At 43.8% G+C, this 25,912-nt stretch overlaps 1 protein-coding gene across 4 annotated transcripts; it reads left to right on the forward strand.

Annotated features, from left to right (window-relative positions):
- Positions 1 to 113: 113 nt before the first annotated feature.
- Positions 114 to 25,825, forward strand: Vps26b (VPS26 retromer complex component B). 4 transcript variants are annotated; one of them, XM_013511062.1, is made up of 8 exons: positions 114 to 351; positions 582 to 870; positions 10,640 to 10,796; positions 18,341 to 18,505; positions 21,126 to 21,301; positions 21,842 to 21,913; positions 22,954 to 23,096; positions 23,515 to 25,825. In XM_013511062.1, exons 2-8 carry the CDS (start codon positions 648 to 650, stop codon positions 23,659 to 23,661), a joined length of 1,083 nt encoding a protein of 360 aa, XP_013366516.1. In that variant the 5' UTR covers positions 114 to 351; positions 582 to 647; the 3' UTR covers positions 23,662 to 25,825. The 4 variants fall into 4 exon arrangements, with proteins under 4 accessions (XP_013366516.1, XP_013366517.1, XP_013366515.1 ...); XM_013511063.1 differs by having other exon boundaries at positions 587 to 870; XM_013511061.1 differs by having other exon boundaries at positions 114 to 870.
- Positions 25,826 to 25,912: the final 87 nt, after the last annotated feature.

Genomic DNA, 25,912 nt, shown 5'->3' on the forward strand with positions numbered 1-25,912 from the left:
GCTGGAGCTGCCATGTTAACTGAGGGAGAGGCCGCCTTCCTCCCACTGCACATGCGCAGTGAGCACACCTCCTGGCAACCTGGAGGCTGGAGTGGGAGAGAAAGTCGTGCGCATGCGCGCGGTATCTCCTGCGCCTTGGGCTGGACCTCGCCTCCCCCTCTCCGCCCAGAGCCGCGAAACACATTGGTGCGGTGCGCAGTAGGAACCTGTGCTGCTCTCCCTGCTGCTAGGCGCTAGACCCCACCCGGTGGGCTGCGGAACGTTGACTCAGGCTCTGCACCACTACCCCCTCTAGAGTTGCACAGTCGACCCTCGCCCGCTAGCTGCCGCCAGCTGCTCTGGACTGGCGAGGTGCGGCGCGACGCTCCTCCGTGCAGCGCTGCTGGGGACGCGGTAGCCTACCCCGGCCTCCCGGCCGCCCGGCCCGGCCCTGCCCTGCCCCGCCCTGCCCTGCCCTGCCCTGCCCTCCTGCCCCGGTACAGCAGGCAGCCCATCGGCCCCCGCCCGCCCGCCCGCTGCGAGCCCAGCTGTGCTGCAGCGGCCCAGCGCGCTCCCGCAGGGCCCTTGTCCTCCTTCCCTAGGGCAGCCCGAGCCCGGAGGCGGGAGCCGACCTCGGGGAGCACGGCCCGGCCCAGCCTGGCGGAGCAATGAGCTTCTTCGGCTTCGGGCAGAGCGTGGAGGTGGAGATCCTGCTGAACGATGCGGAGAGCAGGAAGCGAGCGGAACACAAAACTGAGGACGGGAAGAAGGAGAAGTATTTCCTCTTCTACGACGGGGAGACCGTCTCTGGGAAGGTGAGCCTCGCGCTTAAGAACCCCAACAAGCGGCTGGAGCACCAGGGCATCAAGATCGAATTCATCGGACAGATTGGTGAGTCGACCCCCGGGACCTCCCCTCCCCCTACACCATCCGCCTGGCCGGGGCCTGAGCAGCGGGTGGAGAAGAACCGAGCAGGAGGGCCCAGCTCCAACCAGGCTCTTCAGGGTCTTGTCAACTGCAGTTTGAGGCCTGAGGTTCAAGCCTAAAGTACCGCCCGTGGGCGACAGCCCTGCCTTACCGTCTTCCCTGCCAAAAGTGACAGCGCACTCACTGTCGGGAAGGTGGGGACAGCGGGGCAGGAGGGAGCGCCCTAGTGTGCGATCCGAGGGAAGCCTGGACCCTCCTATCCCGGTTGTGTCCTCAGCGTGCTCGAAGCTCAGCTTCTTGGCCCCAGGATTTCTGAGCGAAGTGCTCCAGCTATAGCCTGCAGGTGGGTTTGTTAGCGGAAACCGAGCCTCCACACCGGCTCTCCCATCTGTGGTCATTTACAGCTGTCAGACCCAGAGTTAAGCTGCACCCACACCCACGCCCCTTTTCTCTTTAGCTGTGCGTGAAAGGGCTCACCAGTTGTCTTATCTCCTCTCAGATCTGAACTACCTATCCTGTACTTGGTTTTAAAAGAAGGCCTGTAATCTTCTGCCTCATTCTGCTTGCCTACCTAAACTGCATTTCTCAAACCGTTATTAGAGTGCTAGTCTTCAGTCATCTAATTTTCTCTTTAAAGACAAAGAAGTGATGTTTCTAAAACCGCAATAAATGATCAGTATTTCTTAATGCTCCATAACAATTTTCAAACATAGTTCTTAATCATGGGACCTTTACAGCAAGAGGCAGTAACAATAAGGGAGATTTAGGAGCTGCCTGACAAGATTAGGTTATTTTCAATTCAGAGATTACTTGGAGTCTTGCATGTTACCAGAACACTCAGGTGTTTCTAAAATTAATCATTTTCTGGCATGAAGTCAAGAGTAGGCTCACAATAAATAACTAGTGGGCTGCGGAACCTTCTGGCAGGGAATCTATATCCTGTACCCCACACGGGTGCATGTGACACTGTTTTTGGAGACTTCCTTGGGATGGTTATGGAACTCTCATATCTTGAGAGGTCAGTAAAGCATTTGTTCTCCCCTTTTGTAGGGGCAGAAAACATAGACACAGGTAGGAGGAACCCTAGCAGAAGTAGTCCTGGCAGCCTGACCCTGTAGTCTGCTGTTCAACTTTGAACATCTTTGCCTCAGATCCTGAAGGAAATGAAATCAGGTTAAAGACTGGCCTACCCTATAGGAAGCTTCCTTTTGTTATTTTGAAGGCAGAATGGGAGAGCCCTGTTACTATACTAGAAAAAGGGTTGGAAAATAGGTTTCATGCCTTCTGCTTTTCTGCTCTGGCTCAGATGGCAGGGTTTCTCAACAGCAATGCTGTTGACACTTGGGAGCTGGTAGGTCTTTTTTTGTCACAGGTTTTTAGCAGTATTGCCAGTCCGTACCAACCAGGTGTCAGTGGCACCCCTGACTGGTAACCATAAAACTGTGGTTATGTTGCTGTCTGGCCCATGGAGGGTAAAATCAGCCTTAGTAAAGAACTACAGGTTACATGAGATAGAAGCATTTCATGTTACTGTAACATATGAAATAGTTGAGAAATCCTTACTGAGAATTGGTATTTTCAGATAGGAGTTTTAAAGTTACCACATCAGTTCTTTGGCTCCATGATACTGACATAGGCATATTTAGTCTGTTTTATTCCATCACTCCCAAGCAGACTTTGCCAATATGTGGAAGATAAACTATAATATCCCTGGAGCGAGGCAATATAAAATGAGCCATTCTAAAGGAATCCCTTTTGTCTAAATGAAAGGGGGTTGAGAGGGCTGTTTGCTGTATGTGCCCCACCCGGTCTCTTGTCCAGCTCCTTAATTCCAAGATGTCATCCTTACTGAATTTTCTCAAAACCTTTTGTTTCTTCTGCTGCTAACTCTTCCTAGACTCTTGGTCACGCTGGGCTGAGTTGGCTATAAGAGTTTGGGAAAGTTAAGCCTCTTGATGGGCCTCAGGTTTCTTGGGTGTAAAGCAAGGATAATAAAATCACCTGGTAGGTATTTTGAGCACATCAGGGAATCTTGTCTCATGCTCTTTATAGAGTTCTTTTACAAAAATGATAATAGTTGATATAGCGATGTTTCCATTTCACAAGTTCTGTTGTAGTCACTGATTTACTGTTTTTCCTTACTTCCCATCTTACCTGTGCCCAATAAGATTTCCACATGTACTTGGCGAGAGTGTACATTTTAGCTCTTGGCTTTTAAGCACTTGCTTCTGCCATGTGAACCAGTCACACCTGATGTGGCTTATGGAGCCAGTCCCAGCTGTGCTTACATTCTCAATTATCCATGATTCCATGAAAGAATAGAAATAGAAATGTGCAGACTAATAGATGACATGTTTCTTACCTTTCTTTTCTTTCTTACTTTTTTTTGTTTTTTTTTGTTACTGGGAATTTGGGAATTGAACCCAGGACCTTTGCACTCAGCTACACACTCAGCTCTTTCTGTAAATTTTTTTATTTTGAGACAGGGTTTTGCTGAGTTGCTGTTTCCCGGGCTGGGCTCTTAACAGTCCTGCCTCAGCTTCCTAGGGTGGTGGGATTATAGACTTGTGACACCATGACCTATGGGGATATGTTTCTTGATGAAGAATAAGTCTTCAAGAACAATAAGAAAAGTCTTTCTGGTTAAGTTTGATATAAAAGGGAATTTGTATTCCTAAAACTAGGACCACAAAGTGACTTTGCTTAGAAAGACTCTTATTTTTCTGTTTTATCCTCTTGGCCCCTCAGAAGCAGGACATGAAGTATTGTGTCACACACCAAGGACAGTCATTCTGATGAGACCTCAGGGCAGTGAAGTGAAACTGCTGGGTAACTTTGCTGAAGTTGTGGTCCTGTGGTTTTCTCCTTCATTGCATTCTTTGTGTATCAAAAGGGTGGAACTTCCGACGTGTTCTAAGGTCTGCTTGAGTATGGGTGACCTAGGAGGGTAAGAAGGTTGCATCACTGAGCTCTGACTTCCTGTGTCACTGATTTTGGGTGGGGGTTTTGGGAGAAATGGGAGTTTTGTCCCATGTCCCTTCTCACTCTGTCCAGCTGCCTGCTGGATGTGTCCACCTGGATACACGCCAGCCGCCTCAGTGATGCATCAGAACAGAGCCTTCCCCAGTCCTTTCACACACATTGTACCACCCCAGCCTCCTCTTTCTGCACTGTGGCCCATGCCACCTGTGTCAATTCAGCCCCAGAAATCTAGGCATCATCTTAGGGTCTTCACACATTCAGGTGGCTTCTAATTTTTGGTCCTCTGCCACAGCTCTGCAATAGATCTTTTTTCACCCATACTGGGGATTGAACCCAGGCCCTGGTATATTCTAGTCAAGTGCTCTATCACTGAACAATATTCTCAGCCCTTTTTTAAAATTTTGAGACAGGTTCTCACCAAGTTCTTCAAGCTGGGCTTGAACTTGTGATCCTCCTGCCTCAGCCTTCTCAGCAGGTGGGATTATATGCACATACCATCATGCAGAGATTTTCTGTATAGATCTTAAAATCTGCATTGGTTGTTTATTTTGTGCTGCTCCCTTTATTATGCAGCCTCCTGCTTGAGCTCCCTGCTTTTTTTCCTTCTGCTTTACATCTCTTGTATGAACTTTCTAAAAAACCCTTCTAAGATTGTCAGTCTCCTCCTTAAAGAAGCAAATTCTTTCTGAGCTGACCCCTACCTCTCTTTTCAGATTCATCTCTCCCTAGCCCTTTTCCTCAAAATGGCTTGTTCTTCCAGAATTTTGGTATCTTCCTTTTATATATTAACATCTTTCTAAAAGGTATGCTCTTCCACACATGCTCTTATTCATTCTTCAGAACCCAGCTGTGGTAAAGCCTTCCCTGACTATCCTCACTCAAGCACTTCCTGTAGTGTTCTTGACAGGCCTCACTGTTACCTCTTCTCAAGCAGGATTTGGTTTTGTTTATTTAAGTTGTCTGTCTCCCTCTCCTAAGGCTGGGGACTGCCTTCCACCATTTTGTCTCTGTGGCTTGTAGGTACAGATAGAAGTTCCTCAGTATAATGTATTTGTTACCTGGAAACATCTGTTTGATCTAAGACTTCACAGAAGCTGTTCTCTGAATCTTGTTTTCTCAACTTCTGAAAAAGCTAGTTATTTTAACACATTCCTGCCGGCTTGAACCACCAGTTGTCCATGCACAATTGCCCACTGGGTGACATGGGACAGTCACATTGGGTGGTACAAGCTGCCCGATGGGGTAGTCACGCGTGTACTACAGCCCCTTCATGAATGTGTTAATACAAAAATGGAAGAGTGAGGGTTTGCTTTTCTGTTGACTGTTAGTCGGCTGGACTTTCTACATGTACCTGCAGCTCTTAATCAAGGCCATGGAGAACTCTGATGATTCATGACGGGCGTGCACCCAGCAGTGCAGTGTCCTCATTAGAGAGGTGGGTAAGAAAGTGCTGAAGCTAATGTCAGTGTACTCACCTTTGCAAATTTTTTTTCCCCAGTTCTGGGGGTTGAAGCCATTCACATTGAGTTGCATCCCCATTCCTTTTCTGTTTTTCTTATTTTTGAGGCAAGGTCTCACTAAATTGCTGTGTTGTCCATGGTGGGCTTAAACTTGCAATACTCCTGCCTCAGCCACCCAGAGTACTAGGATTACAGTGGATATCACAAGGCCCAGCTATGGCTTTCTTTCATTACATTCCTTTACCAAGTTGAGACTGTTTGCTATGTATGAGAAAATGGGAGCTATTGGCCCTATGGGCCAGTGTTACAGTTTGAATAAGGCCTCCGACAGTATAATAAGAATTTATTTATTCACCTAGGTTGTATTTTTCTGTTACCTCAGTCGGTTTTTGAACAGCATTAGTATCCTCCCTGTACCTAGCAAACTTTTTCAGTGGCTTGCTCGGTCTAATAGTGCTAGCAGTGTGTGGAGAGAGACTGCCAGGTCAGGTCCGTGGGATAGTAAGGTGTAAGGTCTAGTTACTCCACCTGTTGCTAATGGCCCACAGGTTTAGAAAGATGCAGTAAGGAGCACTGAGGGAAGAACTGAATTGCTGGAAGTAAAATAAACCATTTCCAAATGGTTTAGGGGAATAGATGAAAAGAAGGAAGGGAAAAGCAAAAGGAAAAAAATATATCTATAAATGTATATATATATATATATATATACACACACACACATAGATAGTTAAAGTAGTTGTACTGCTAATTTCTCTCAGTTCATTTGAAAGAGGTTTGTGCTAATATTGTTTGGACTATTAAATGCTGATATCTCATACTCAGAGTAACTAACTTAAAGATAATACGAAATGTACTAAACACTGTTACCCTTGTATCATATTGTTTTGCCATCTTGTTTTTTCATTTTTTGTTTTTTTCTTTAAAATAAAAATTTAAAAAAACTAAAAATGTTTCCAGCAGGAATCCTTTGGAGAATACTGATAAAAGATGTTAGACAGACCTGGGCCACCTTAGTAACTAATTGTGGTTAAAGAAACCCATTAGAATTAGAAGATCAAGCTTGTAGAGGAGAGAAGCCATGGATATCTCTTGTACTCGAAAGCCAAAGAGATACTTCTCTAGATCTTTAAAAAGGTTTTAGTGAACGAACAATACCAATTAGACCAATACTTTCAGAATTTCCAGAGACTTGGTATTTTAATTCAATACCTTTGGCATCTAAGTGAAAGGCATGTTAAGATTAAATGCATTAATCCTGGCCTACATGATAAGTTGCCAACAGGGCTTGGAGGGAAGGTGCACATCATAGAACTGGGGAGGTGCAGTGCAGAGGTGTGTCTTGCTCCTATGGGTTCAACAGGAGCCAGGAGAGGTGAGTGGACCATATCAAGCCTGGATCTTGACCAGGCTGCCAGCCAGCAAGTGGGCTGGGAAAATCAGATAAAGAGGCAGCTCTTCCAAGACCAACATGAAGCCTAGACTATGTGTGGCCCTGGCCCAGCAACAGGTTCTAGCCTGTGATGCAAAGCCGGCTCAATTTCCTTTAAAGTGACAACCTCATTTCTTGGCCATTGGTGTCAGGTTTTTACCATGAAACATCCTGAGTGAAACAGTTATTTCCTTCTTTTGGGTTGAGAAGGAAGCTGAAGACAGAAGTTTCCTTCAAAACATTAAAAATTAAACCAGTCAGTTCCTATTTTCTAATTGAAAATGTGTGGTCTCTGAGGGCTTTGGTGGTTGAAAAGAATTAGAGATTGAGTAGAGGAGGTTCATGGTCTCTTTAGGGCCCAGACTTCTTGGATTCTCTCTTTTAAGTTATGCAAGATGATCCATCAACAGATGAATGGATAAAGAAAAGGTGTTATTTACACATAATAGAGTACCATTCTGCCATAAAGAAAAATAAACTTGAGTCCTTTGTAGGAAAAGGACTTGAGACTATCATGTAAGTGAATTAAATTAGACACCCAAGTTTAAATATTGCATGGTGTCTCTTATATGAGCAACCTGAAGTATAAACAAAGGGTAAAATAAAAAGTTGATAATAGGAAGTAGGGAGATGGATTTTAATCAAATGGGAAGGGGATGCAGTGAGGTGGAAGGGAGGGAAGGGACAGGGCATAGGAAAGGAATTAAAACATGTACATGTACCAACTGTACTAGCAGAGTGTAAACATGTACTGCAAAGGTGCTAATGAACAGGACAGGGATCAAGAGATGGAGGAGGCAGAAAGGAGGAAAAGGAAAAGGGATGAAAAAGAATTGATATGTACATTTTCCAGCTCTCCCCAAGGAATGTAAACACATGTACTAATAAAAAAAGACAATAAGAAAAAGAAGATACAAGTCCTACCTTGCTATTTTTGTCTCCCTCAAATAATATATTTCCTTAAATATGGAGCCACAAATCATTTAACTGAGTAAGAAAATTCTTTCATTGTGACAAATACCATACTGCTTAGTGCCAACAAAATCTGAATGAAAACAAAACAAAAAAAGTTATATAAGAAAAAAACAATCTTTCTAGCAAGCAGCAAAGGAGGGCTACAATTTTTTCCTCTTTGGTCCACAATGTTTACAAAAGCATTGCAAACAGTTTATGCACTGTAAATTTTAAAGGGCAGTCCAGCCCCACTCATACCACATACTGGCCACCCTTCCCTTGCATCAGATGCAGAAGCTGATGTCTGTTACAGGAGGAAAAGCAGCCAGGAGAATGTGATGCTGTGCAGGAAAGAACTTTGCCTGCCCAAGTGCCCTGCTGCGGCAGGCAGAGCATTATTGCAGTGTTGCTAGGGTACTTGAATACTGGCAGCCTGAATGCTCTCTGAACCTTCTCTGTTTTGTTTATTTTTCATGTTGCCTTCTGGCTGTGTGAGCACATTTGTGTATTTTTCCATCCCTCTCTTTCCATCTTCTTGACTCTGGGATTTTTCAGGGCCATTGGGACTTTTCTCTGCCTTTCTCTGACTTTTGGAACTAGGGTACTGAGGCACAAGGCTCCCAAATTAGGTGTTCAGTTCTCACATAGGAGCCAGCACCATTATCATGGGCTCAGGTTAAAGTATGAGTAGAGGAGTCCTGTTGCTGAGGCTGGCCGCCCTCCTATGGTAGTCCTGTACTTTTTTACTTGATTGGGTAAAACAGAGATTGCATTGCTTACTTTTCGCCACAGAGTTTGGAATTATCATCTCCCATTTAGCAGAAACCATTTAGTGTTTAGAAGAGAAGGTATATTCATAATAATAGATAGATCAAAGCATGGCAACACAGTAAATTAGCCACAAAACAAACCACACATAATAAATTATGAATACATATGGAAGTAGCATCACCAGTGTGGGATTATCTATACTGCTGCCGCCTTCATGAGTTGATAATTTTTTTTAGTGCTGACACTGAACCCAGGACCAAGTAACTTCTACTGCTGAGTGGCATCCCTAGCCCAAGTTGGATAAATCTTATGCCAGACTGGTTCTTTGTGGAATGATCGTGTCAAGGGAAGCTCCTAGACCAGAAAGATGGGAGAGTTGGTGTGCCAGCTAAAAAGCATGTTCTAAATTTTTTTTTTTTTTTTTTTTTTTTTTTTTCTGGTGATGGTTGTTCTCCTAGGGCAGGGCTGAACACTGTGTTGACCCTGTGGAAGCAGATCTGATTTCCTGAGCCCAGGAAGGCTTTGATCATACTCAAAGCTCAGATCTTGTGCTGTCCACGCAAATGCAGTTTTCTCAGGCTGCCCCTAATGCTGAAGTTACCTTGAGAAAGATGGGCTCCCAGCCCCGGGAGAGGCTAAGAACTAGACCTTGTTTACAGTTGTCCCAGAGACTACTCTGTGTGGACCCGTCTCTTTGTCCCTAAGTAGCAAAGCACAGAAACATCAAGAGTGCTCTTCCTGTTCCACTTCCCAGCTTATCGCCTTTGCTGCAGGTTGTAGCCTAGCTTAGCACTTGAACCGAGGAATACCTGAGGAGTGGTGGCTTGAATTGTCACGTTGGCATATCTCATCGCAATCCAAATTAAATTTGACACTGTGCAAACTCAGGTACAGGGCCCCTCCAAGAAGCCGGGGATATGGGCCTTATTTTTAGAAGACCAACAGTCCAAACTGGGAAAGAAAGATACAGCAAAACAAATGGCTGAATGCAAACAGACATAAAATAGGACAAATGATAGCCTGAGCTTATCACAGAGAAAGATTATTTCCAGGAGAGAATGAATTTAGAACAATGCTTCTCAAAGGCTGGTAGCCCCAGCCCAGGAACTTGCTAGAAAGGTACATTCTCACGCCTCACTCCAGATCTGAGTCAAGAGTAGACCTCCAGAGAATGCTAATGCATGCAAAGTTTGAAGACTACTGACCTAGGTGAGTGAAATAACATGAAAGCAACCGTGGCAGATGGGCCACATGCCTGTCTTTCTTAGTGATAATAGCAGCTAGTGGCTGTATTGATTATTTGCCATCTACTAGTTATTGCCCTAAATCTTTTACCTTCATCACCTCCTCTAATTCTCATTATGGCAGGTTATAGACAGATGTAGTTCAGAGGAAGCCTGCTATAATCTCAGCCCTGCAGCGAACTCTGTGGTTCTGAGCCAGTCCTATGACTATGCCATGCCTCAGTTTCCTTCTGTTAAATGGGCGATAAGGCCTAATCTAGCTGTCTTGTAAGATTGCTAAGTGGTGATACAATTAAACAATGACATGTATCCTTTCAAAAGTTAGAAATGTTAAGATGATAATCGATTTTGATTTTGGGTTCCTTATCATGTATAACCCTCAGAGCTGCTCACTGAGGCTGGGTGAGGCTGTTTTTCCACTGTCCCTATACTTTCTTACTTTTATGGGGGAAGGGGGCAAAATTACTGGATTGCTACCTGGAGCAACATCTTAGAGGGGATTATAATGGGTTCTCTTTGTGTCACAGAATTTCAGTATACAAAAGGGATGAATCAGCTAATCATTGTGGCACACACCTGTAGTCCTAGCAACTTAGGATGCTGAAACAGGAGGATTACTTGAGCCCAGTTCAAGGCCCGCCAGGGCAACATAATGAGACATCTCCTTCAAAAAAAAAGGTGGAAGAGTCAATGAAAGGAAGGAGGAGGAGGACTAGTGTCTGGGGAATATAGTAAAGGGGTGGGGGTTAGGGAAAGAAAAGAAGTCGAAAAGTAAAGCTGGAATGGAACTATTTGGGGGCGTCCTTCCAGAAGGGTGGTGCTTCTGGCCTGGGGCACCCTTGCTAGGCCCTGTGTAGCCTGGGTCTGATAGAAGAGGTGTTGTCTCTTTCCAGAACTGTATTATGACCGCGGGAATCACCATGAGTTCGTGTCCCTGGTGAAGGACTTGGCTCGGCCCGGAGAGATCACTCAGTCCCAGGCCTTTGACTTTGAGTTCACCCACGTGGAGAAGCCATATGAGTCTTATACAGGGCAGAACGTAAAGCTGCGGTGAGTTCCCCCCAACCTTTCCCCATCCCAGAACCTGTCCAATGTGGCCAAGGACCTGAAGCTGTCCCTGCTTCTGAAGATCTCTGAGAAGGAAGAGTTTTGTGGTGTGCTGGTAAATGTTTAATAATGGGCTTTGTGTGGTCAGAGGCCCCTGGTGTGTACCACTTGTCCATTTCTGTAGTGTAAGTACACTGAGGCCAGTTTCCAAACACTAGCTGTCTGTTCCTGAATGTGGATGTTGGGTAAAGTGGGTGGTAGCCACTGTTCCATCACGTGTGAACTAGGAGTGCATTCCCTTACGGGCAGGAAGCATCGTAGAGTGTAGGACAGCCATTAAGAAGCATTGAATTTAATAATAATAAAAAAAAGCATTGAGTTTAAACTGGGCATGGTGGAATGCCTGCATTCCCAGCACTCGGGAGGCTGAGGCAGGAGGATCACCCTGTGTTTGAGGCCAACTTGGGCTACATAGTGAGTTCAAGGCTCAATTGAACTACAAAGTGAGACCCTGTCTCAAGAAACCAAAACAAAACAAGAAACCCCCCCAACAAACAAAAAGAATAGCATTGAATTTTTCCTGTATATTACTTTTGTTTTAATACAATTAATTGTAAGATAATATAATTCACTTTAAATAATAGCTATATTTAATAACCAGGTCATAAAATTCTTTAAATGTTGAGCATCAGTTTGGTAACTGAGCTGGCCCCAGCACATCCTCAGCTGAGTGTCAGGAGATACTGAACCCTCATCTAGTTCTGCTTCACAGCAGCAGTGTGAGCTCAAGCTCCATAACTCGGCTTTCTCACTGGAAAAATGGGTAATATATTTAGATTCTGATTTTAGATCTACATTCTCCATCTTTTGGTCTTGACAAGAAAATAAAATGCAACACAGTATAACAAAGTTTTTAAAAATTACATCTATGCACACCCTTGTTTATAGCAGCGCATTTTATAATAGCTAAATCTTGGAAGTAGCCTGTATGCCTTTCACCAGATGAATTGATAAAGAAAATGTAGTATTTATACACAATGGACTACTATTCTGCCTTAAAGAAGGATAAAGTTGGGGCATTTGTAGGTAAATACATGTACCTTGAGACCATAATGTTCAGTGAAGTAAGTCAGATATAGAAGTTTAAATGTTACATGATTTCTCTTATATGAGAAACTTAAAATATAAAAAGCAGAGTAAAAGAGAAGACAAAGTAGAGAGTTCTTTTTCAAATGGGAAGAGGAATAAGAGATAGAAGGAGGGAAAGGAAAAGAGATTACAAAAAAGAATTGAAGAAAAAAAATGGAAACAGCTTTTGCAAGAGGATCAAAGGGAATCGGAGAATTAAGATGTGTTACGTACATGTACAAATTCTGCACGATAAACCTAATCATTATGTACAAACATACTGGTAAAAAACATTTAAAAACTAATGAACACAGAGCTGCCTAGCAATCTCCAGGTTCTAAGCTCCATTGCTGGCACTGCACATGGTGTAGATAAGAAACACATTACAAGTACATGGCTTTGTTTTTACTGTTCCAGTCTTGGAAACTTTGACTATAAGACTGATGCCAGGGCCTGTAGAGTAACAAAAATTTCACAGCAATTATAGTCTCTTAGATGGAACTGCAGGTTATGCAATATTATTGCAACAAAGCACTCTGAACACCTCATCCCAGGTTTTAATGCTAATCTCCTAAGGTCAGCTTGGTTTTTTGACACAGCATCTCACTATGTAGTTCAGGCTGTCCTTGAACTCACAGCAGTTCTCCTGCCTCAGCCTCCTGAGTGCAGGAATTACAGTTGTGTACTATGACACCCAGCAAGATCAGTTTGTTATCATTTTAAGGCCTGAACTTGCGATGGTGATAACTTCTGCTATACCTTCCCTTCTCTCTCCTGGTTTCTTTATTTCATCAGAAGAGCGTTTGTAGGTCCTCTTTTTAAATCTGTGCAGAGAGGTCTAAGCACTGCCATTATCCCCGCTAAAGACACATCACTCAATGAAGCAACAGTGAGGATTATCTAGTCATCACTTAAGCTTGGCTATGGGATTTATTAATTTTTTGGCAGCGGATTTACTTAAATGTTTTTATGTCATAAAGAAAGATGTTGGAAATAATATGGTGATTTCTCACACAAAAATAACAGGGCTGAGGTTGTAGGCTCAGTGGTATTGATCAATGTGCTTAAAGTCCACACTATTTGTCCTTTTGTGACAGGATCATTTCACACAGCAAAATGTCCTTAAAACTCACCTGACTTTTAGCATTTGACAGAACTGTTTTCCTGTTTGTAATACCTCATTGTATGTAAATACATTTTATTCATTTACTGAGGGAGACTTAACTTGCTTTACTCAGTCCCCAATCTCTCTTACTCATTCTCATTCTTGTTCTCGTTCTCATTCTCGTTTCCTTTCTCTCTCCGTCTCTCTGTCTCCCTCCCTCTCCCTCTCTCTCTTTCTCTCTCCCTTCCTCTCTCTCTCTATCTCTCTCTCTCTCTCACACTCACACATGCACACTTAAATGTATAATTACCATATGATAAAGCAATTCCATTTCAGGGTATTTAAAGGAATTGAAGACAAGCCTTGGAACAGACATTCATATACCCTTGTTTGAAGTAGCACTATTCATAATAATTAAAGGGTAGAAGAGGTCACTGAAGATGGTAGAAATAATTTCAAGGAAAAGGAAGTATTTTTTGCACAGGTTAGAGAAAAAAGGTACTGGTAGCTGGGCATGGTGGTACATGCCTATATTCCTAGCACTGTGAGACGCTGAGGCAGGAGGATTGCAAATTCAAGCTCAGCCTGAGCAACTTAGCATGACTTTATGTCAAAATAAAATATCAAAATGGGCTGGTGATGTAGCTCTGTCCAAAGGCCCTGGTTTAATTCCCAGTACCACGCGCGCACGCACACACACACACACACACACACACACACACACACAAAGGAGAAAAAAGAGAAGGCCACTAAATTTGGTAACTGGGAAGCCATGTATTCCTTTTTCCTTTCAGAAGAGCAGTTTCTGATGGGTGGGTAGTAGCTAGTAATGGCTGTTGAAGAAGATGCAGCTGTTGGTATAGTGCCTATCATGTGATAGCTGTCTGTGAAGAAAGGCACGGGAACCTATGGCAGGTCAGGATGTATGGCCTATAGAAGATGTTTGGGACTGAGTTTGAGACTTTTTGTAAGCAAAAAGGAAAGAAATGTTAGCTGTAAAGAGATGGACTATTTTGGGAAAATTTGAAAAGTAGAAGGATCAAGGCCCTAGACCAGAATTAGAGTCACTTGGGAAGCTTTAAAAACTGTTGTGTCCCTCAACAGAACAACTAAATATTTATGTTCCTAGGCATCAGAATTTTTCAGTTCTCTTCTATTCTTCCCCTAATTGATTCTAATGTGTATCCATGGTAAGAGTATTTGTGCCAGGTTTTAAGAGAGGAATGCTGTTGAAAAGAGTAGATTGGTAAAGGTATAGAGACACATGTAGACCCTAAGTAAGAAGTAACACAAAGCAGAAAGGGAAAGAATTATGAATCTTGAGTTGGAAGCCCTTTATCTTCTTAGTAGAGTAAAAGGTAGTATCTTCCACAGACCGGGAAACCTGGGACCTGAGCAATTAGAAGAAAGCTTAGGGACAAATGTCTTGGCCAGTGTGACAGACATTACTGAGGGCAATAAAAAGGATTGCCAAGAAGCAATCAGTGCCACAGATATAGTAACTGTTATTCTTAGATGTCCCCCAAAGCCTCATGCAGTCATGGGGAGTGGAGTGGGCTTTTTTTGGAGATGGCTGAATCTAGAGTGTGTGATTGATTCATAGTGTAATGCTAGGGTTAAGAGTGCTGTGATTGAAGGTGGATGATTGCTGGATCAGTCCACTGATTAGATTGGCACCACACTAATCCCAGTAGACTGGATATAATATAAGGGACAGAAAGAGGCTTGTCTTACCTTTTTGCTCTTATAGCTTTTCCTGTCTTCTACCACCATAGACTGTTGCCTCCTGCCATGGTGTGTCTCTGCCTTAGAGCCAGCTGATTATGGACTGGAATCTCTATGTACTGTGAACTAAATAAACCTTTCCCCTTTTTATTTTAAGTGTTGGGTTTCTCCTCTCAGCAATGAGAAAAGTAACTAAAACAGAATTTGCTACCAGAAGTGGATTTGTTGCTGTGACTATACCATGTGGTTCAGGAGCCTTTGGGAATGGCTTGTGGGAAGAGTTTGGAGATACCAGCTAAAAAGGTAGAGTTGGACCACCTTAGGCTATAGTGTATGGGAGCTTCTAGTTAGAGCTCAGAAGACCAGAGGCTGATAGAAATACTGCCAGTAAAGACCAGGCATCGGAAGTTTCTGCAGAGAAGAAGGACTGCTTTGGTTGTTGGATTTCAGGTAATGTGTATTATGGCATGGTAAAAAGTTTGTTTGCATTTTGCTTATGTCCAGAGACTTTGCCTGAGACTGAGATTAAGGGCAGCAGACTCCTTAATCTTGCAGAAGAGATTCCAAGGCAGTCTAAGGTTGAAGCAGTGGCATGGCTACTGTTGGGGTCTTTCAGCCAGATTTATGTTGAGAAGAAAGAGCAGAGAGCCAAGCAGAATAATTCAAAATGTGAGTTTAGACAGAAAGAAAGTTCCATTAAAGTTGTGGCCTACAAAGATGGAACAGAGAAGAAACTGCAGTAGCTGAAAAGTCTAGCAAGGAAAAGCCAAATATTTCAGGAAAAGACAACAAAAAAGATGGCCTGAGGATATTAAAAGAATCAACAAGCTGGGTGTGGTGCCTGTAATCCCACCACTCAGAAGGCTGAGGCAGAAAGATTGCTGTGAGTTTCTAGGCCAACCTAGGCTAAATAGTGAGTTTAAGGGCAGCCTGGACTACATAGTAAGACCCTGTCTCAAAAGAAGAAGAGGGAAAAAAAAGAACCAACGGAACTCCAGCCTTTGCCGTTTCGGAGTTGTAAAGGTGATGAAAGATTTTGTTTTGAGAAGAAAGCCCCAGAGTACTATATTCCAGAATGGCAGCAGCTTCAGGAAGTTATTTCTTGGGATATGTTCATGGGCACTCAACCAATATAGACAAGAGAGAAAAAAGAGCCTGCCTACTGCTTCAGCTGATGGTAGACCTTGTCATCATCCTTACATGACGGTTTTAGGTGCATGCAGAATACAAGAGTTGTGGGGTCAGGAAGTCTTCCACCAAGATTTCAGAAGAAAACCTGGGAGGCTGGACAGTTACCCTGAGATGGCAATATATAACACTGTCAGTGTGAAGCCGGTGGTGTAGTAGAGACCTCAGAAGGTTGGAGAAGCCAGAAATATGAGTCATCTGAGGAAAACTGCAAGGAAAGAGGAGAGTTGGCCCCAGAGAGAAGCTGTGGGAGCTACAATCACTGGAAGTGCTGTAGGGGCAGAACTGCCCAAACCCTTTGGAGTTCACATCTTGCCACAGATTACCTTGGATACTGCACATTGAACTAGAGGACTTAATGTCTGTCCTGCTGGATTTTAGACTTACTTTGCTCCCATTCCTTTGTATCCCCGTTTGTAACTTCTATCTTGTGCCATTGAATATTGAAAGTGTTTAACTTTCATTTGTACAGGAGCTTACAGCTGAGAGTTTGCCTTAAATCTTAGAGGGGACCTGGAACTTGGACTTTTTACCAATGCTGAAGCTGGTAGGACTTTGGCAACTCTTAGAGATGGACCAAATGCCTCATGAAGGCATGTATATGAGTCTTCGGAGGGCCAGAGGTGGAATGTTATAGTTTGTGTCTAGCTGTCCCCACAAAGCCTCATACAGTCATGAGGGATGGACTTTCCAGATGTGGCTGAATCTAGAATATGCAGTGCTGGGATTAAGGATGGATGGTTCCTGGATCAGTCCACTGATTGGACTGGCACTGCCCTAATCCCAACAGTCTGGATAAGATAAAAGGGGCAGAAAGAGGCTTGCTCCCCCACTTGTTGCTTTGTTAACTTCTACCTGCTGTGACTGTTCTCCTCTGACAAGCCTCCCTACCATGAAGCCAGCCAATTAAGTACTGAAACCACTACAAACTGAGAGTTAAATAAATCTTTCCTCCTTTAACTTTGGGTGTCAGGTATTTTGTCTCAGCAACAAGAAAAGTAACTAAGACAGTAATGTAAATGTGTGGCCCATGTGGTTAGAATGTCTTTATAATTTCTCCATTAACACTTACCAGGCTGTAGGGATTATCTAAGAATTATTTAGAAGAAAATATAAAAGGGGGTGTTTTCTCCATCATTGTACATTAGCATAGTGTTAGGTTAAGGTGGCAGGAATGCTGGGGAAGGCAGTGCTGAAGTGACTGTCCATAGAAGTTGGGGTTATTAAATGTGCAGGAGCTGGAGCTCTTTTTAACTGGCCCCTGCTACAACAGACTCCTCTCCAAGCCTGAGTCAGCCACTTCTTTGCTATTTGCACTCAATTTCTGTTGCTTTGCATGAAGACTTTCTCTTTTTGGACTACCTCTTTTCCTCTGCCCACATTACTGGATTGCAGTATCTCAATCAACACTTTCCATAGGTTCTAATTTTTCTGTTATGTGACCATTTCCCCCAGTGCATTGGGAAATTCCCGTGACACTGTATCTTATCCATGTTGTCTAGTGTAGTGTTTAGCATAGTAAAATTTACTAAATGATTAGCTATTTAATTTTCCCATATCCTATCAGTGAACATTTTTCAACTCTCTTTTAACTGAGAGGAAGTTGAAAAATGTTCATTGATCAAATATTGTTTGGGTGGGCTCCTGTATATTAGTCAACTTTCCCATCACTGGGACAAAATACTCTATACCCAAAATATTTTAGCTCACAGTTTCCAGTGAGTTCAGTCCCTGGTCAACAGATTTCAAGGCAAAAATGGCAAAGTGAAAGGGCATGGTGAGGAAAGCTTCTCACACCATGGTGGCCAGGAAGCAGTGAAAGAGAAAGAACTGGGGGCAAGAATACATCCTTCCAAGTCATACACCCAGTGACCTGCCTTTTATGATCAGGCCTCACCTCCTAACAGCACATTCAGGTATAAACTTTACCAGTGGCTTAATCCAATGATGAGTATAGCACCCCATAACACAGTCACTTTCCAAATCACCTTTGCTAACTCTGAATATATGAGTTTGGGGGGAATTTCAGATTTAAACCTTGGCACCCTATACACAAAAAGGCAGAAGTTAAAGAAATGAAACCTGCATATACCTACATGGTTGGTAATGGTAAAGTCTAAGCATAATATGTTTTTGGAATACAGTGCAGAGAAGTCACTTTTAGTACAAGGGTTTTGGGAAGAGGGATTCAATTTCCCTGAAATTGTGGTAGCAAAATTTTGTTACACGTACATTTGTGTGTTTTTTCTGAGAAATGGTTCATAAGTTCTCAAAGGGATGCAAAGCCCCAGAAGATTAAGAATCACTGTAGGGGCTCTCTGAAGTGGGTCAGTTTGCTTCCTGTGTCAAGGTGACTCTGGAGGGGGGGAGTATTCATTCATGCCAGCTGTATCCTCCACAGCTATTTCCTTCGGGCCACTATCAGCCGCCGCCTCAATGATGTTGTCAAAGAGATGGACATTGTAGTGCACACTCTGAGCACGTACCCGGAGCTGAACTCTTCCATCAAAATGGAGGTTGGGATCGAGGACTGCCTGCACATTGAGTTTGAATACAATAAATCCAAGTAAGTGTCCTGGGACCCAAGGTAGTGGCATAGTTATTTAGGGAGGTTAAAACAAAACCTGATCTGGATGCAAAGTGATGGGAGCCCCGTGATTTCACTATGTCCTGGTGACATCTTCTAGGGGGAGATCACAGAAATAGTACAGTGAATATATATGTTGGGGTAGTTTCAGAAAATGGAGGAGGAAATATTTAAACTACACTACAGTAAATTAAATGTTACATTTAATTTAAATAAGATATAAATAAAGATATTTGAAGTTAAATATCCTAACATGCCTTTTCAAGGCCAAGCTAAACTAAATTTAAGGTTATTTGTTTTAGATTCTGAGTACAGCTATTTCCTTCTGTGGATGAGATCAAAAACAGAACACAATTCCATTATCATCTGTTTCCTCCTTGTCCTTACCAATCAAAGCGAGGAAACCAAACACTGGCAGTGGTTTGTTGCTTCCTCCCTGAACTGAAATGAATTGTGGCAAAGAACACCTGATGCATTTTATAAAGATCTTAAAATAACTTTATTTTAATTGGCAAGTTGGTAAACTGTGTGTACTGTTAGAATGTAAAAAAACTTCTGAATCATAAAACTTTTTGGCAGTCGGACAGTTTAAATGGCATCTTTCCTTTGAATATAATACATTCCTAAAAATGTTTGGAAATCAAATATCTACAAGGAAAAGTGATATTCTATTCATAGAGGGCTTAAAAAAAAATCACACAGTCTGTAGTTACAGTTCTCACTATAATATGCCCCAGGCCCACAAGAGGCTGGGGGTAGTGGGAGCTGAGCCACATGGTTTGCTTTTGAGGGGGTTGGGAACATACGTGAATCTGAAAATAGACAGGAAGTTAAGGTGTACCTTTCCTTCCCTGCCCTCTGTCCTGGGACCCTGTAGGTACCCTCTAACATGACCACTGGAACCAGCCTACTTGGCCTGGCCTCCTTGGAGCAGGCCTTGAGGTACTGGGAAGGCAGTTGATCTGGGCCTGGCATGGGAGCAAGCTTCTTCCCTTCTTGGTTTTGGGGTTCTATGTGGTCCTCCCCACCAGCAACCCAGTCACCTTGTGAAGGCAGCAGCCAGCAGCAGTGCCACTTGGAATAGCTTGGAATAGCCATTCACTATGTATATATAAGGCCAAAAGGAAGTAAAAAGAATTAAGATGTGTTATGTACATGTAATAACTTCCCATGAGGAGTGTAATCATTATGTACTATAAACATGTACTAATAAAAAATTATTTAAAAAGTATCTACAAGACCAAAGTTAGTGTGGAAAAGATGCTCTAGTGAATTAGTTACATGTAGTTAAGGAACAGATATTTCCAAACTGCTGCTCTCTGTTCATGATAGACTATACTATGTGAGAATACATGATTTATATATAGTAGAAAGGACCTAGGACTTCAGATCAGGCCCTATTCTGCCATTAGGAAGTTTGGCTAAGGTTAGTAGGTACTACCATTTTTGTACCTCAGTTTCTTAGCTGAAAAGTGAAGAGCATGGACCAGGTCAGTGGGTTTCAGAAACACACAGAAAAAGTGTGATATGAAGGAACAGCCACAGTTGTCTCTCAGATAGGTGTACTTCCATGTACGATTTCATATAGAATAAAGAAACGTTTCCTTTACAAAAGTTTAGAAAACCTTAGAGTCCCTGGTCATTAAGTATCACTGTGAAATGCTACCAGCGACTTCCTGCCGCTCTCACAAGTATGCTGAGGTCAGGTATTCAGTGCCGGCACTCTTACCAACAGATTGCACTCAGAAGGGCACTGTGACATAGCAGGAAGCGCCCAATCCTAGACATCAGGCACCTGGGCTCACCTCTGTCTTTGCCCTTTATGCTCATCCAGGTCAAATGATTATTCTATCCCAACTTTCATTTTTTTTACCTGTCTAATGAGGAAGCTAAATTCTGAATTCCCTCCCAGTAATTTATGTCCAATGAGTTTGAGTTCCAGCTTTGAAGAGTTTTTCTGTCATGCCTGATAGATTACCAGTACTACTGACTGACCCAAAGTGAAAAACTTGAAAGGTAAGAAAGTGTTACTGCAATGTGACTAAATTGCTAGTAGCTCACAGACTACAAGCCATATGAGCAGAAGCCAGAGGACAGGCATTGATGCAGAGAGGACTCATCTCATTCAACTATTCTTGCCTGGTTAGCCCAGCCCAGCACAAACAAAAGTGTTTGGTGTTAACCATTCAGGCTCCATTCCCAAATGACATTATGTGGAGATCAGAGAGGAAGGGAGAGACCTGGTTCATGCGTTTGTGGGATCAGCCTCCTGTACATTAGAAAAACACATTTAAAAAAATATACAAAAGTACAGAAGGTATATGCTGAGGAGACAGAGCAGATGAACAGTTATGAACAGGTGAAATATCATGGAGGATCAACATCCTTTGAGTTGGAACAATGGAAGAATCACTTAGATTCAGGTAAAGAATGCACTGGGAAGCCATTCCACCACAGCGGTGAGGGTGAGAAGACAGGTGAGTGTGTACTGTGACTGTACCTTCAGCCACCATGCGAGGCTAGGGCACTGTCCTTGCCACTGAAACAAAACAGAGCCAGCTACTGCACCAATATTTTGCTTCTATTTTCTTTTCCTCAGATACCACTTGAAAGATGTCATTGTAGGGAAGATATACTTCTTGCTGGTGAGAATCAAAATCAAGCACATGGAGATAGACATCATCAAACGGGAAACGACAGGCACTGGCCCCAATGTTTACCACGAGAATGACACAATAGCCAAGTATGAGATCATGGATGGGGCACCAGTACGAGGTGAGCCTCCTCACACAGGGCCTTGGCCACCACCCCTTTGGTCCTGAGGCTCTGTACAGAATTTGGAAGGGCTTGAGAGATACGTTAAAGTAAGATGTCCTGTTAACCTGTGATTTCTTAATCTAATTGTGCACCATAGGTATCACTAAGGAGGAAGAAAAAGGCTGAGTCTGTGGAATTTTAGACTCCCACCCCATCTTCCACCAGACCAACTCCATGTTGACCTCATTTGCTAATAGTTTGAACATTTCACTCCTTCCTACTAACATTTCTGAAATTCTTTGCTGCTTGAGCCAAGAGTTTCATGCACAGTAGTTTTTTTTCTTACTTAGTCCTACCTCTGATAAAATCCATTTATTTATCTATTTATCTATCTAGCTGTTTATTTATTTAATGGCATGGAGGGTTGAACCCAGGGCCTCTTGCATAATAGCCAAGCACTCTACCACTGAGCTATACTCCCAGAATCTAGGTGTAGTAAAACGATTCACTCTGACTCATTTGCTGAGCACTACTAGATAGGTTGGCTCACATTTCCAGGTACTACAGAGGGCACTGGGCACCAATGGAAATGGTCCTCCCCAATCTCCACAGAGCTCGTACTGAATTGGGGTGAGTGGATTTGAAAGCCCTTTGATACTTGGGTATCTGCCTGATTATTTAGGAGTAGCAATCATTTATGTTCTTTATTGCCTCTAGTAATCAAGGATAAAGACTGTCTCTTCTCACTTTGAAGTGCTTGGTGCTTCTGAGGTTGTATTCAGCATATTCTAAGACTATTCCATGTGGAAGGAGGAGTGTCACAGATTTAGTGTCCTGTAGCACTGGGGACACCCTCAGATTCTTTGGTGTCACTGTGCCAGCCCCTTGGGGCATTTGGACTCTGATTCTCTAATTTTTTTTTTTAAACCATATTTGCAAGTAGAGTCAACTTCATATCTCGTATACCTATGAATTGGGGCACTGAGAATACACAACAACAGATAATTAAAAGATCTTTTATATTTAGCTTTTAGACTGCATTATGGGTCTGTCCTTTCTCAGTAGAAGTACTGCCCTAATTTTGTTCCTTATGCACTAGGGAAAGGCATGGAGTTAAGAGCTGGAAAGACCTAAAATATTGTTCAGTGAGATTCTGTAATTTTCCACATGAGAAAATTAAAAGTCCAGAGAAAGCAACAGATTTACTCAGAAGTCATACAGCTGATTAGTGGAGAACAGGGGCCAAGATGAGGGTTTTCTGTCTCCCAGGGCACCAGACCATTAGAGCAGGGATATATTCTCGGGGCACACACTAACTAGGGTGGAGGGAGGTAGCATTGCATTGCTGGGTGGCATGGTGAAGGATCTGGGGTTTGACAGCTGCCTCTTGGAAATCTGAGAACTAGAAACATTATACGTAATGAAAATATGCTGAATAACTTCCTCATACCATTCACACTCACCTGTTTCTTACTGCTTCCTGCATGGGAAGGTGAGAGGACATTCAAAAACCACAAGACTGGAACAAAACTGGGAGTCATAGTTTTGCCCTGGGAAGCAGACATTTGCTTACTGTTCTGTGACATGCTCAGCTGGCATCTCACTTGCCATCATCAGAGAGGAAAGCAGTCGGTCACTTTTTGGCCTAATTCCCACTTCATCTATTACAGGAGAGTCCATCCCGATCCGGCTCTTCCTGGCAGGATATGAGCTCACACCCACAATGCGAGACATAAACAAGAAGTTCTCCGTGCGCTATTACCTCAACCTAGTGCTGATTGATGAGGAGGAACGGCGCTACTTCAAGCAGCAGGTGAGGTACTTCCTCCAGGCCCCTGGATACCCTCGGGACGGAATGGAAAGGCCATCATTCCCATGTAGGGTCAGGCTCTATTTTTGATAGATAAAACAGAATGGTGCAAGGGAGAGACCTCCTAAGTCTCTGTACCGCTTGTTATTTTACCAAGAGGTAGAGGCATTAGGTTATTTAGAATCCTATAGCAGGAATGAGAGTTCCCACTTATACTCAGTCTGCTTGCTTTATCAGGCCTACCTCCTATAACCATCTGCCCTCGGCCCCACAGCAGGAATATGGGGTAGTGGCACCCACTGCTTCAGTGAGATAAACAGAGTTCTTACACAAGATTCCCTAGGACAGAAGTGGAAGGCTCTGGAGAAATCCCTGAGCCTCCCTGTCAGGCGTCATATTGATCCCTCTCCTAATTCTGCAGGAAGTCGTGTTATGGCGGAAGGGTGACATTGTACGGAAGAGCATGTCCCACCAGGCAGCCATCGCCTCACAGCGCTTTGAGGGCACAGCCTCCCTGGGTGAGGTGCGGACACCCAGCCAGCTGTCCGACAACAACAGCAGGCAGTAGGCCCCTGGGCCAAGAAGCTGCGGGCCTTCTACCCCAGCAACCCCCATCTACCAAACACCAGCGGCTGAGGGAGGGGAAGGATGGTGTGAGGCTCAGCTGACCATTATTTGCAACCTGAAAACAAATCATGTTTTTGATATAAATTCTTTTCTCTGAAGAACCGAAGGGGCTTGGATTGGGAAGCAGTCTCCTTGGGATTCTGCGGCTGACACGAGGCTAGGGAGAGGAGGCATTGTGGAAGCTAGTCTTTCTCTGGGAAATAAGTGCCCTCCTCCTGGGCTGGTTTTTGTGTCTGGGAGGACAGCCAGGAGCACACAGCCTTGGCTTCTGGCTCTGGGTTTCCTGACATAGGGTCTGAGCACGTCCCTGGGATTCTGAGCCGCCAGCTGGGCCCTGGGTAGTCATGTCTTTTATTCCCTTTGACCATTCCTGAGGTGGTGGCAAGAGGAGAGGGCCTGTCCCTTCCTGAATGGGGTGAGGGGATGTCAAGATCAGGAAGCTACCTCTCTGGGAGTCCTGGATGTGGTGCTTTGGAGTTTCCAGTCATCATCTCCCTAGCCTGTCATTGCTGGGACCCAGGTGCCTGCCTTCTCCACCTGCTCTGGATTGTCATGAACATCCCAGGACAGAAGCTGATGAACAGCCTGGGGATGCCTGTCTCCTCATCCAAGAGAGTTATGTGGGTCCAGAGGAGCCCTGGGGTCTGTGTGATACATACATGGCCAGGAGGCTGAGCCAAGCCCACTAAGGAAGGAAAACTCAAGCATGGCAACTGTCTGCCTTTAAGTGTGACTACTTTGAGCCTGAGGTCCAGGTCCTTCTAGGGTATTACTGTGGTGACCCAGCCAGCTGCAAGCAAGAGTGTCTCTTCCCTTTAAGACGTCTTAGGAAGGGACCAGGAGTCTTTTCCTCCATCAGACCGGACCCTTTCCACTCCTTGTCCCCCATTTAATTTCTGGGAATCAGGGCTTGGTTTTAAGCACTTGCAAGTTCTGTTCTTACCCCTACTTTAAGCCCTTCACCCATCTAAAGTTAAGGAAAGGAGGTGAGAACCCCAGCGGAGGATTTTGTTACAACTTCAGGATAATTTTGGTTGCCAAATTACATCTGCATCTTCAGCAATTCACTCACCTACGTTTAGGATCATTTTTTTTGTTTAAAAAACATAAATATGAAAGATTTTGTGGATGTTATTATACTAGAAAAGTTTTCCCTTGTTGCTCTGTGTTTGGGCCTATACTAAAGTAGTAAAAGTATTTACCATCTTTTCTGCCTCATCTGGATGACCAGGAATTACTCTATTGCTCTCCCTTTCCTTTATAAAAAGACCAATCAGACCCCACTGGGCAGTGAGTACAGTGTCCAGTCCTCTTCGGTTTTTGGTAATTTGGAAAGTGGAGGCATTGGTTCCTGTCTCCTGTTTGAGCTAGTGTAGAAAACAGGACTCCTCTTTTCATCAGAAATCAGGACAAGCTTGGGCCTTGCCTGGGCCAGGCTTCTGGATCAGTGAGACTGGAGGGAGACAGTTGTGGGGACGTGTGCAGTTGACTGGGAGCAGCAGAACCAAGGTGAATTTGTTCCCCCGTGTCAGACTTGGAGTTCAGGTGCGACACACAATCCCCATGGAGCACAGCCACCCAACTGCCCTTGGATTACCAAGGGTGGGGCTTACACATCCGAGAAAGGCGGGTTGTGCCTTTTTTCGTATCACGAGAATAGGCTCTGGTATGCCTCCTTTTAATAGGCGGTATTCTAACTAGAAAGCATTTGTCAATTCCTCTGCCTCCCAGTTGACAACAAACATTCACTTCCCAACTTTCCTAACAACTTAACCTTTCTTCTGGGAAAACTAGAAGGTAGAATTTGCTTTATCTCAGGAGTTGTGAACAAGCCAGGTCTTGTTTTCTGACTCTACCCATATTCTTTCTTCTCTGTCAACTGTGAAAGTGAGGGGGAGTTTCTGTTACCCTCCTTTAAGGTCCCCAGACCTGGAGCGCATTAGGTACTAAACCAAGCAGTGCAACTTGTCATTAAGCAGCTGCAGTGTTTACATGTTTCTTAATGTGTTGTCTTTTCAATGGCTGTATTTTAAAAGAACACTTGTTTTAATGGTCTAATTAAAGGACGCCCTGTGGCTCTGGGGGCATTGTGCCCATGGTTGCCAGGTTCTGTGGTCTCTTCTGTCTTAGCATTTTCCCACCCCTGACACTCAGGGAAAAGCAATGCCTGCTGTGATGCCAACACAGCCCTG

The sequence above is a fragment of the Chinchilla lanigera genome, unplaced genomic scaffold, assembly GCF_000276665.1.
Source record: "Chinchilla lanigera isolate Chin_1 unplaced genomic scaffold, ChiLan1.0 scaffold00011, whole genome shotgun sequence".
Lineage (NCBI taxonomy): Eukaryota > Metazoa > Chordata > Mammalia > Rodentia > Chinchillidae > Chinchilla > Chinchilla lanigera.